At 40.0% G+C, this 13,525-nt stretch overlaps 1 protein-coding gene across 6 annotated transcripts in view; it reads left to right on the top strand.

Moving 5' to 3' along the window:
• Window positions 1-447: 447 nt before the first annotated feature.
• Window positions 448-13,525, top strand: part of GABRA4 (gamma-aminobutyric acid type A receptor subunit alpha4) — a gene marked incomplete at both ends in the record, with an annotated part of 66,060 nt that continues 52,982 nt past the window's right edge. For 2 of the 6 annotated variants that reach the window (XM_082611040.1, XM_082611039.1), the window contains 2 exons: window positions 448-476; window positions 963-1,081. In XM_082611040.1, coding sequence (XP_082467166.1) covers window positions 448-476; window positions 963-1,081 — 148 coding nt within the window. Of the gene's footprint in view, window positions 545-926; window positions 1,151-13,525 lie in introns of those variants that run through there. The other 4 variants (XM_082611042.1, XM_082611038.1, XM_082611037.1 and 1 more) reach the window with 3 other exon arrangements.

The following is a 13,525-nucleotide window of genomic DNA, read 5'->3' as shown; positions in this document are numbered from 1 at the left end:
GAGAAGTGGAGGCTAAGCTTTGCTGTGGGCGGGGACACCTGTGGTGGGGCGTGGCGAGCGCGAGGAGGGGCGAAAGCCCCTTGTTCTGCTCCCCAGGGTTAAAGGTCGGAAAGAACTTGGCTCAGACCTTCCGTGCCTGCGCCCCAGGGTTAACCCCAGCAGGTTCGGGGTGCGGGCACGAAATGGTGTGAAGGAGATACACAGCTCTCCATACACTGGAGAGCTCGGCAAGGAAAGGAGGGGGCGAGGCAAGGCAGGAACCGCCTCCCCGACCCGCGTGCACACACGCGCCCACCGCGGCTGGGGCTGGCTGAGCGCAGGCGAGTGTGAGCGCGGGCGAGTGTGAGCGCGAGTGTGCGCACAACCGCGGAGAGCCTCTGCCCTCGCCTCGCACCCTGCTCAGGGCATCTGGAGAGCCTGGAAACCTGAACAGGCTTAAAGTATGGCATGTTGCAAAGATGGTTTCTGCCAAGAAGGTACCCGCGATCGCGACGTCCTTCGGGGCCAGTTTCGCCCTCCTGCACTTCCTGTGCCTGGCGGCTTGGTGAGTTCCCCGAGGTACTGGGGGCCAGGGGAAGGTGGAGAAGGGGCCAGCTCTGGGTCCCCTCTGGCCGCCAGCCACCCCCCCCCCCCAAGGGCGAATTTGACCCTCTGGTCTCCGCTGTAAGGTCAGCGGCCCGGAGCCGGGCTTTGCTCTGACCACGTAGACGCCGAGAGCAGAAGGGGCGCGGCGGGCAAGAAGAGTGTGGATATTGGGGTCCGTGTGCGCGGGGTGCGCCTTTCCTGACCATTTCTCTCTCCCCCCCATCCCTCCGCCCTGCCTCCTTTAGTCTGGGGCAAGAGACTCTTTTCCTAGAAGATAAATCTATTTCCACCTGTTCGCTGATCAATTCTTAAAATAACCCCATCCGCCCCTGTTTTTTTTTTTTTTTTTTGGTGTGTGTGTGTGTGTGCGTTTGCAGTTTAAACGAATCCCCAGGACAGAACCAAAAGGAGGAGAAATTATGCCCGGAAAATTTTACCCGCATCCTGGACAGTTTACTCGATGGTTATGACAACAGGCTGCGTCCTGGATTTGGGGGTATGAACGATTTCAAACGCGCAAGTGTGTCCTGTGTGTCTCTCTCTGCGTCTGCCTGTCTGTCTGTCTGTGGAAATATCATTAGGTATGCGTTGCGTGCAAAAATGAAAAATCTCTCAATCTCTCCCTCCCTCCCTCTATCCCTTTCCCTCTCCCTCTGTCTCTTTTCTCTCTCTCTCTCCCCTCTTTTGATGAGACCTCTGACCAGAAACCCGCCCCCACCCGTACTTTTCCATCTCCCTGCCCCCTCAGAAGCTTGGCCTCTCCCGACCACCAATTACCTTCCGGGACCTGACTGCCGGGTGGGCGAGGTTGAAGGAGAAGTGTCCGTAATGGGAACTCGAGGCTCAGCTGCCCTGCTGCGCTGCGCCCCGAGAATGGACGGCCCCCTAACCTGGCCACTGCTCAGAGCAGGTTGCACTTGACACAGCTGATCCGAAATCCCCTGTCCTCCCACGCGGAATCAGTTCCTCTACCAAAACCTCGACCCTGTTCTGCCTAGGACAGGAATCAGGGGCACAAGCTGCCTGCTCTCCTAGAGAACCCCATCCTTTCCTATTCTTTTCTACCTTGGGATGAAAGTTTACTTTATTTGGAGAGGTGGCATTTACTACCCTCCTAAGACTTTGGAGTCGGGTATTTCTGCTTTATTTCTTCCTTCAGTAAATGTGTATAAAGGGTCTAATAGAGGCACATCCATTAACAGCACTGTTGTTCTTTTCCATATTCATAGCCCCTTTGCTTATGTAATGAGAATCTATGTGGCAAGCATTGTGCTAGGCACCAGGTTCAAAGAAATCTCAAGATATTATTCTTAACCTGAAACACCCCCTCAGTCGAGTTCAGAGAGAGAACATGTGTCTTCACCCAAAGTGTTGGCCCATGGCTTCTGACCACCAAGTTCCTGTTCTTCCCAGTACTCTGAGCTAGTTACCCTCTTGGGAAATGAGTTGAATAAGACATAGGCTCTATCTTAAAGGATATAGATACATTACTGTTTAACCCTCACAGCAACCCCAAGAGAAAGCTATTACTATTCCTATTTTACAGATGAAGAAATTGAGGCTTGGAAAGATAAGCGACTGGTCCAAGTTCACAGTTAATAAGTGGTGCGGGCAGGATGTGAACCCAGATCAGGTTGTGTATTTAAAAGACAAACCCATGAAGACTGGGATGCTATCAGATACTCTATGAAGAGTATCATAATATTAGAAGCACTGAAGCATTTCATTTAAGCTTCCTATGGAGGGTGCTTAAGAGATAAGAAGATGGGGAGTGTAGAAGGTAAAAGGGAGCAGCATGTTCCTGGGAAAGAGGACAGAATTAGACATTATTTCAAAGTTGTTTGGTCCCAGCCTATAAAGAATTGTTGGAAATAAAAGAGAAGTGGATAGATTAGAGCTGGATGAGTCTTTAGAGTCTGTCTTGTCTTGTTCTCCTCATTTAACAAAGGAGAACACTGAAGATTCAAAAGAGAAAGTGATTTATACAGGAAACATAGCATATTAGTGATAGGCTGGAATCCGGTCTTGGAATCAGGAGGCACTTTTTTTTCTGGATTTTATTGAGAAGGTTACAGGGAGCCATTGAAGGTTTTAATTCAGTTTTTGCATGTTGACAGTGATAAAGATGGATGAGAAGGATGAAAGATTCTCTTGGTTCTTTTCACGTTGCCTCTCCAGGGGTAGGATGCTCAGCACCGCGTTTGGCTTCATGCAAATCTGAAAAGAGGCTTCCTTACAGAAGTGAATCATTTGTCAATGCATGGTCTTTCATAAGTGACTGGGAAATTATCACTTTAGATTAAAAATAATTTTGTAGAGAAGGTTTCAGATGATGTGATGCCATTTAAGGCTATATTATATCAATAGAAGACGATTTATCTGCCCATAAAGTTTTTAAGCTTGACATTTCAAGTAAAGAAAAAAAATGATGGAAGTATGAAATCACATGTAGTTTAAATATTCATTAGTGAATTGATGTCCCTGAACCTAAATTAAAGTGAAAAGTTATCATTGAAGTCATATGGTTTTATTATTTAATGTTGAAAATTAAAATCATATCTATGCAGTTGGTTATCATGCAAGTTATAATTCAAAAAGAAGAAGGGATCCATTGGAGTTGCATCTTTTTTACCAACTTCCCTCTCCCATGATAATATATAGACAATAAAATGAATGAAATCAACCTATATAAGACATTGCTGGATTTTGGTTAGCTGCAGTACTGCTAAAATGTTTCAAGGGCAATATCAGTCATCTTATTTGTCTCTGCCAAGTGATCTTCATTGCCCACCTGGAGATCCTTTCATAGCTTTATGGGAAGGGGTTGAATTCACGTTACTTTAAGTGTTAGCAGTTGATTAATTATTAATAACTTACCATGTAGCACAATTTTTGGGGTTGTTGCTCATAAATATTTGTGGTAAATGTAATTCATTTTTTAGAAGTGGGTCATTCTCTGTAAATACGTAGTATTCCAAATGTGACAGAGGAATAGTAATTCTCACCTGCAGAAAATGTGTAATCTGTTTACAAGATGTTATAAATGAGCATCACTGAAAATAATAAGAAAAATCATTGCTAGCAGAGACTCTTGGATGCCACAGGTATGATCCCTTCTTTGACATTTTATACTTTGTGGAAAGTTTGGCATTTTATAAATGAAATGAAAACAATTCAGATTTTGACCAGTGTGCTATAAATACAGATTTACTCCCTGGTTCCTTTAATCCTACTCCTGCTCTCTGTAGAGCATTTACTTTATATCTGTTTATACAACTTAGCAGTGTTCCATATAAAATAAAGCTAAAAGCAAAGATCTGAATTGAAATTGGAAGGTTTGTGATTGCTCAGTAGGCCAGGCAAGGGTTGAAATAGATTTGGAAATGAAATTATATATTTTTAACTCAGCAGCACAGATTGCAATGGGGAAGTAAAAGGAACTGAAATGGTTCTTGCTTTTCATCCCTCCAAGATCTCCTTTCCCTTGTCTCCCACATTCTCCATTAGAGAAGGAAAGGGGAAAGGTGAGAAAGGGAGGAAGGAGGCAGAGTGGGAGAAGCTAGATTGGGACATCTGAAGGGTAGAGTTCTTCCAGCCGTTGACACATCAGTCTGCTACCATCCAGAAGTAGCTTGCACCTGCTTAGAAGCAGCACACAGTAAACCATTCCACAAAGGAGCTGGAAAATCATCCCTTGGCTCGTATCCACTTTCAACACTATTACACACCGTCTTAAAAATGCATAGCTAAGGTACTAACCACCAGGAAATAGCTTAGGAAGCCAGCCCGTACCCACTTCCATTTATTGAAGGATTATACAACCTTTTGTGCATGTCAGTCTTTTGAGGCAAATGATCTGGAATAATAAATGCTTCCAGATACATATAAACAGAGATGATTGCCTTAGATCATCTTCTATAATCTCTCTGAGACGGCAGTGGAGCACCAGGGTCAGTTTTGCAAGGTTGTTCACCAGCACAGTAGGACTTCAGATGAGTAGGGTTTTCTACAATTTTGAAAACATTTTCACATACAGTGTCTAATAAGATTATCACAACAAGGCAAAAAGATAAGCAGGGCAGGCATCATCCTTCTGTCAGAGAGGAGGCTGAGAAAAGTTGTAATGAATTACCCAATAACCCTGTAATTGACAAGTAATTGACAAGCAATTGACAAGGCGGGAACTCACTTCTCACTCTTTAAACCCTTAGGCAGCTGGTCTTCTGCTACAACCATTTGTAAGACTTTTTTGCATCCTTCTGTTGAACAAGAGTCAAATTTTCATTAACAGACCTTCTTGTTCCTAAGTAGTCATTAAAATAAGCAAAACTACATTTCCCCCAGAGGAGTGAAATGAGAACTTTTATTTTAAAGCTCTAATAACATTTTAAAATGGAAAAGCAAACATTGGGGGAGTGTATACACTTAGGTAAATTTGGAAGAATTTTCCCACAGAAATAAAAACTTCTTTGCAGTGTTTTCAAATGATCTATATCTCAACCTAAAAATTAAACTGATGTGCCATGTGCTAGCTTTATTAATTGAACATTGACAGAGAATATATTTTTGTAAAGTATATAGATGAAATGAACACTTGAAATGCCCAGGGCAACAGAAAAATAAAGCTTCATTCTCTTCTGACTTGTCACGTTCATTCATTCATTCATTCATTTGTTGAACTAATAGTGAGAGACTGTTATGTGCCAAGAACAATGTTAAGTTGTGAAGATATAATTCTGAATCAGATACAGGCTAAGCAGTGTAGAGAGATAAAAATAACAAGGACACAAGTAATAAAGTAAATAAAGACAATGCTATGGAACAATCCAATAGTATGCTAGAATAAATCGGGTGAGAGATCTATTTCAGATACAGTGGACAAGGAAGTCTTTTAAGCTAAGACCTAAAGGTGACAGACATGGAAAGAGTAAGCAAAAGTTGTTCTCAGGCAGCAAAAAAAGCAAGTGCCAAGATCCTAAGGTAGATAATAAATGAGTGAGATTTAGACAGTGAAGGGTGTCCCGTGTGCCTGGAATCGAAAAGCAAGAGGAAGAATCTCACCGGACTAGCTTGGAGTTGTTAGCAGAGGCCAGATCATACAAAATCTTTGGTAAAGGAGTTTCCTTTTATGAACCTGGACATCACTGGAGATTTTTAGGTGGAGGGAATGACATGGTATGACTTAGATTGTAACATGATCCCTCTGGCTGCTACATAAGAAAAAGAAAGACTTAGATATAAAGTTGGAACAATATTAGAAGCAAGAAGACCAATGAAAAAACTTTTTATTCCTTGGTTCTCTCCATTAAGTTAATGGTAGCTTGGAATAAGATGGTAGATGTAGCAAAGATGAATATAAACGGATAAGAGTGAGATATATTTTGAAGGTATAATTCAGCAAAGAATTGGTGATGGATTCCATATAGGTGGTAAAGGAAAGGGAGAAATCAAAAATGACTCGTGGATTTTTTTAAGAAAATGGACAGAGAATAGTGTTACTTAAATTGGAGAGGATTGGAGGAGGAACAGTAATGGGAGGGAGGGTGAAATCAAGACATCCCTGGATATGTTAATCTTAGGATACATGTGTGGCATCCTAGTGATTGTACTTGTCTGGATATCAGAGGAGAGTTTTGTCTGGGGTCATCAGTATGTAATGCTGTGAGAATATATGTCTAGAGAAGAGTATAGGAAGAGCAGAGAAAAGAGCCCACAGCCAAGCCTCAAGGAACACTGACAACTGAAATAAGGGCAGAAAACGTAGAATTGTCAAAGGAGAATGAAAAGGAGTAGGCTGTGATATAGGTGGGCACTAGGAGAGTGTGAGTTACAGTCAAGAGAATGGAATATCTTAGGAAGGAGGTATGAGACACCTCTCAAGTTCTTCCAAGATATTAAGTAGATAAGAACTGGCCACACGGAGATATTTCATTTTATTCACTTTCATCAAAAATTCATTGATCATATAATATACGCCAGGCACTGTTCTAGGATGGCACTGGGGATACACTGGTGAACAAAGGAGACACTGTTTTCTGCCCTCCTGAGCTGATACTCTAGTGAAAGAGACAGAAAAGGAGCAACAGAAATAAGCCAAATATAGAGTATGTCAGATGTTGATAACTCCTATCAAGTAATACAAAGTAGGGGAGGAGGCTGCAATTTTAACTAGAGTAGTTAGGAGGGAGAGACTTGAATGAAGTGATATTTGTTTTTTTTAATTAATTAATTTATTTATTTTTGGCTGCTCTGGGTTTTCGTTGGGGCGTGCAGGGTTTCTCTAGTTGCAGCGAGCAGGGGCTACTCTTCATTGTGGTGCGTGAGCTTCTCATTGCAGTGGCTTCTCTTGTTGTGGAGCACAGGCTCTAGGTGCATGGGCTTCAGTAGTTGTGGCACGCGGGCTTAGTGGTTGTGGCTTGTGGGCTCTAGAGTGCAGGCTCAGCAGTTGTGGCGCAAGGGCTTAGTTGCTCCGCGGCACGTGGGATCTTCCTGGACCAGGGCTCGAACCCATATCCCCTTCATTGGCAGGTGGCTTCTTAACCAGGAAAGTCCCTGAAGTGATATTTGAACTATGATTCAAAGTAGGTAAGAGCATAAGCTGCATTTGGGTGGGGTCTTCTGGTTAGAAGTAACTGCGTGCAGACATGGTAAGCATGGAATTGCCACTGCAGTGAAGGTAACAGGGCTGAGGAGTAGGAAGGGGTCAGTGTGATATAAGGATGAGGTAGTATAAAGCTTTGCAGGCTGGTGAGAACTTTGCTTTTACTCTGAATCATATCAGAAGTAAATGGAGGGGTTGCATTAGGGGCAAGACCTGAACTGGTTAATTTTCAAAGGCTCACCTTGGTTGCTGGATTGGGAACAGTGAGTCAGGGTCAAGGGCAACTGCAGAAAGGTTTTTAGGATCAACCAGGTAAGAGATGATGGACATTTTGACCAAGTTGGTGGCAGAGAAGTTTGTAAAATTGTAAGAAATGGTTGGCTTCTGGCTATTTTTCAAAGTTCTAGTCTACTGGTGACAGCTAGAATATGGGATGTGAGAAAAAGGGAGGTGTCAGGTGTCACTCCAGAGTTTGGGACTTGAACCTCTAGAAAAATGGAGCTGCCAAGACTGTGGCAGAAGCAGCTTAGGGATGTGGCTGAACAATTGTATGTGAATATGTTACGTTTGAGATGCTCATTAGATGTAAAGTGAAGATAGGCTTGGAATTCAGGGATACTGGGTATGTCAATAATGTATGGTATTTAAAGCCATAAAACTAAAGAGTTCACCAAGGAATTAATGGTGATAGGGAAAAGGTACAAATATTGAGCTCCGAAGTCCCGAGTGTTAAGAGGTGGGGAAAGAGGTGGAGGAATCTCTGTCCCAAGAAGACTGAAAAGTAGTGACCTTTGAGGTAGGAGGAAAACCTCAAAGAGAATGTACATACCAGATGTTAAATAAAGAAAGAAAACAGTATTTCAGTGTGGAGCAGGATTGGTCGATTATGTCTAATGCTCCCGGCAGACAAAGAAAGATAAGAACATAAAATGGACCACTAGATTTAGCAATATCTACATTTTCAGTGAGTTTGACAAGGGCAGCTTTGGTGGCATGATGAAGGTGAAAGTCTGATTGTGTGGGTTCCAGAAAGAATGGGGGGAGTTTCTTTCTGGGCATTTGTACAGAGGAGCAGAGAAATGGGCTGGTAAATGGAAGGAGAAAGTAGCATCAAGAGAGCTTTTTTAAAAATAAAAGAAATAAGATTTTTAAAAAAGTTTGTGGGAAAAGTGCTGTAGATAGGGAAAAGCTGGTGATATTGACAAAAGGAATTTTAGTGGATCCTGAGCATGAAAACTAGATTATAATAGATGATGGAGTGAATAGAAAGGGGAGAATTCCAGGCACTAGACATAGGTATTTTCTTCCCCCAGAAGTTTAAATACAAAAGAAAAGAGAGGGAAGGTTGCCTTTTTTAAAGCTGTTTGTGTACCACTGGAAAGAGACAGGTAGAGAATAATATTAGAGTGGAGGGAAGGGATAACTGAAAGAAAGATGCCTGTGTGACAAGAAGAGACTGTAGAATCCAGAACACAAATTTACTTTCTTATGCTCTTAGTTTTTAAGAAAAAAGATGTACTGGTGCTAATATATATTTACAGGTTCTTTAGGGCAAGAATATGCAAAATGCATTTGTTGTTTCCTAAAATAAGCACTAAAAATCTAGATATAGGTTATCAGTAACTTAGTGGACATTTAGATGATATTTCACTGGGATGTTAGCTTTCTTTTAGATGAAAAAATACATCAACTTGCATTTCGTATATCATTAAACAAATAGCTGCTTTATTGTCTAGGCCTTTTTTATGTATTTATTTTAAAAAAGCTTCTGCTGCACAGAACTGGATTCTGAATTAATAATCCATGGTTCATGACACACTCCCATGATTGGTCCCCATATCTGTGGACCTTCTTTTTATCTATCCATCTATTCATTCATTTACTATAATAAAATAGAATACACTTAAATAATTAAACCTTGACAACTTACTCTGCTATATGGTCTCCCTCATCCTATTTGCCTGTCTTCCCCACTCAAAGTAACCACCATTCTGAGTCCTTTTTAAATTATTGCATAGCATGGGACTTCCCTGGCAGTCCAGTGGTTAAGACTTCGCTGTCCAATGCAGGGGGTGCGGGTTCGATCCCTGGTTGGGGAGCTAAGATCCCACATGCCTCGTGGCCAAAAAACGAAAACATAAAACAGAAGCAATATTGTAACAAATTCAATGAAGACTTTAAAAATTGTCCACATCAAAAAAAAATCTTAAAAAAAATAAATTATTGCATAGCTTTATTTGAATATCATTTTAGCTTAACTTTACTCTTTAATAAATTGAAATTTTAAAAATTTAATTGTTTTGAACATGCTATTTACAATCTTTTGATGCTTTTTTCACTTAATTGTGTATTCCTAAGACTCATTCTTATTGTTGTATATTGCTATAGATCATTCATTTTGACTGCTGTGTGATACACTCATTGCACAAGAACAAGCTGATTCATCTGCTCTGTTGGCAATAGGCATTTTGCTTGTTTCCAGGATTGTGTTGCTGTGAATATTCTGGCCCAAATTTCCTGCTGTAAATGTGCAAGAGTTTCTTTTGCATATATATCCAAGAATGGATTTTTCTGGATCTTAGTGTAAGTGGGAGTTCAACTTGATGAGATAATGCCAAACTGTTTTCTGTGGTAGTTTTACAAATTCAGACTCCCATTTACAGTGAATATGAGATTCAGGATCCACAAACCCTTCAACACTTTGGAAAAAGAATATATATGTGTGTATATATACATATATATATATATATGTGTGTATATATATATATATATACACACATATATATGTATATATAAATATATATATACTTGAAATGGTATTTTAACGTGAAATGATTTGCATTTTTCTGATTTCTAATGTGGTTGAACATCTTTTCAAATCTTTATTGCCTACAAGAATTTTCCTTCTGTGAATTACATTTTCATCTTTTACTCACATTTTATTGTTGTTTTTAGTACTTTATTTATTCATTTATTTGATGCCTTTAATATTTAAAAAGTAGAGCTTGATTGATAGGATCATACCATAAAGGAAGCACTAATCTTTAAGGTCATCTAAATAAAGCTCTATAGTTATTTGCTTTCTCAACAATATCAGTAGACATCTGTTCCTTGTTTAATATGCAGGAACACTAGTTTTTCTATATTTTGTAAGTGACAAAGAGAATTAGAGCCTTATTTAAATATTTCACTAAGATTCCTTGCTGTTGTTGTACCTCTTAAGTACTTTAAGTCTCTTGATTTGGGAAGACACATTAATAGTGTTTTGTAAGATGTAGCTGGATGCATGGATGTAGGTGGCTGAAAACCCAGAAATCTTTCCTCAAGCGCATGACTGGGGAGGCCATGTGGAGAACAGGGAATGAGTCGTTTCAGCATCTGCAGAACTGCTTAAGTCTCTTTCCTGGGTGTGATAGCAAATTGGATCCTATTACTGGAGAAGAAATTAAAAAGTGATATTTTTGTCCAGGTCTCTACAGCTGAAGTAAACAGTGGGGAATTTTGTGAAATGTTAATTGCCTTCCCACTTTCCAAGCAAATAATAAAGTTATTAGATTCATTAATAAGATGGGAGTATTCCTCTGAATTTGATCCTGGTGGTGTTGGCTCCTTCTTTCAAAGACTGTAGAAGATCACTTTGCCTTAGGAACTGTCCACTATATTTGGGGGATTAAAAACTATTTCCCTATTAGCAAAGTAGTAAGATTTTAAAATAAAAGATGTCTTTTATGTTACACAAATGCATAGAGAATTATGAGAAGTCCTTCCAAGCTGAAAATTATCTGGTTTCTATGTAATTATGCTCTTAGGAGGGTTGATTTGAACATCCTAAACAGCAGTGTTAGAGGAAGCGTCTCTAAGAATTATTCTTAATTGCATAGCGACCGTGATTCATTGAAAACTGATTTATTGGAAACCTATTGCATGTAAGGCCCGGGATTTGTTCAGGGAGAGGATATAAATATAAATAAAACACGAATTCTACTTTAATCAGGAAATATTTTTAGCTTAACTGATGTAACAAATGAATCCCAGTACTTTTTCCTTTGGGGAGATTTTAAAATCACTACTGGAATGATATTAGGAACACAATCAAATACATAGTTTTCACTACCTGGTATGTGTAAATCACTGTGCTCATTTGGGATTTCCAAGAGGATTAAGATTGGTCTTTACTGTTAAGGAGAGAAAGACTCAAGCAGGCTATAATAAGAATAAGAGCAATGCATAGGAAGAGCTGCAGTAGTAACGTAGTTCAGAAACTACTCATGAAACAAAATGGGAGAGGTAGGTATGGCATGTTATGTACTAGATAGAAAATTATATGTAAGTAATTAATGGTTGATTTATTATTTAATGATATAATTAGCATAGTAAATCTAGAACATACTTTGTAGATCAATCCAGGGGGTTATAATTCTGGCTCTGGAATATAATATTTAACCTCTGTGAGCTCAGTTTCCATGTCCATAAAATTCTCATGAAATATCATCCCTGGAGGGTGTCGTGAGGATTGAATGAAATAGCATATAGGAAGAGCCTAGTATCCTGCTTGGCACATAGCAGGCCTTAAATAAATAGTAATAGTATCTTTGCTTATTGTTCTTTGGGAAGAACCCCATTTCTTGAGAGCAGTTCCACACATACATGCCCCTTGATCTGTCCACTCTCCATCCCAACTGCCACATCCTTAGTCCACGACACTGTCATCTCTCACCTGGCCTAGTACAGCAGCCTCTTAGAAAAGCCTTCTTCTACTCTTGCCTCCCTATAATTTGCTGTCCATACAACTGCCAGAGTGATTCAGATCATATAGTTAGATCATATATTTTCCTTACGTCAAATCTTTGATGGTCTCCCAATGATTATGGGACACAAATCAGACTTCTTACCACAGCCTATAAACAGAGGTAGAGCTGGACTGCATATCAGAGGGAGAACACTTGCGGAAAGAACACAGGACAGATGATTAACCTCTGTGTTCATTTGCTTCAGCTGCCATAACAAAGCACCATGGACTGGGTGGCTTAAATAAAAGCAAGTTTATTTTTTCACAATTCCGGAGGCTAGAAGTCCAAGATCAAGATGTCAGCAGGATTGGTTTCTTCTAAGCTCTCTCTTCTTGGCTTGTAGATGGCCATCTTCCCTCTGTGTCTTCACATGGTTTTTCTTCTGTATGTTTCTGTGTCCTAATCTCCTCTTCTTTTAAGGGCACCAGTCTTATTACATTAGGGCCCATCCTAGTGACCTCATTTTAAGTTTATTCCCCTTGTAAGGACCCTATCTCAAAATATAATCTCATTCTGATGCACTAGGTGCTACTTCAACATATGAGTTTAGGAGGAACATAATTCAGCCCATAACAACCTCTCTCATGAAGATTTATACAAGTTTAAAACAGTGACAATAACATATTATAAATATGTTGCTTAAAACATACCACTTTCAGAATATGGCCAGAAAAGTAGGTGCTCTGTCTGAGCCTTTCCCCTTGAAGTTCTCCTCACCTGAAATGCATTCTCTCAGCTCTTCCAAAGGCTCGTGATCATCATCCAGATATCAGTTTAAAAGTCACTGCTTTGAAGATTGGCTAAATAATCTAGAGTGGCTTTCCCAGACTCTCACTCTGTTACTGGCCTCTTTTGTTTCTCTTATGAATGACAGCATTCTTCCATTTAATTCATTTCCTTATTATTTATACGTTTACTCCCCCAGTAGCATGTTAACTCCCTGAGGCAGGGAGCTTGCGAGTCTGGTTTACCATTGTATCACCAGGGCCTAGCATGGAACCTGGCATACAGCAGGTGGTCACTCAATAAATGTTGACTGAATGGGTATCCGAATGACATTTCTCTACCAATTATACGTTTTTAGGATCTCATTCAATCTCAAAGACCTTTGTGATCTTAAAGCAAATACTGAATAATGTCACAAATACCAAGCAGTTTTCAAGAATCATTGAAAAAGTAGTATGTTATGTAAGAATTTGAAAAGATTCATTATTATCATGGAATCATAACCTTAAGAATTAGCATAAACCCACACACCTTAAAATAAATGTATAAGGAAAAATATGATTGGCCTAAATCCTCCCTCTCCTACCCTTCCCCCACTTCAATAGAACACCTATGGTATTGATATTTTACAGGACATGGTTTGGTAAATAAATACTGTTCTAGAAAACAGATAAATGCTTTCTGTGAACTAAAGTGAACAGCATCACCTAGGAACTTGTTAGAAATGCAAATTGTCAGGCCCCACCTTAGACCTACTCTAACAGCAAGTCTGGGGTGGAGCCCAGCAATCTGTACTTTAGCAAACCTACCAGGTGATTCTGAT

Source organism: Mesoplodon mirus (genome assembly GCF_964341445.2).
Source record: "Mesoplodon mirus genome assembly, chromosome: 2".
Lineage (NCBI taxonomy): Eukaryota > Metazoa > Chordata > Mammalia > Artiodactyla > Ziphiidae > Mesoplodon > Mesoplodon mirus.
The sequence above is the reverse complement of the archived record's forward strand: the minus strand, read 5'-3'. Positions and strand labels throughout refer to the sequence as shown.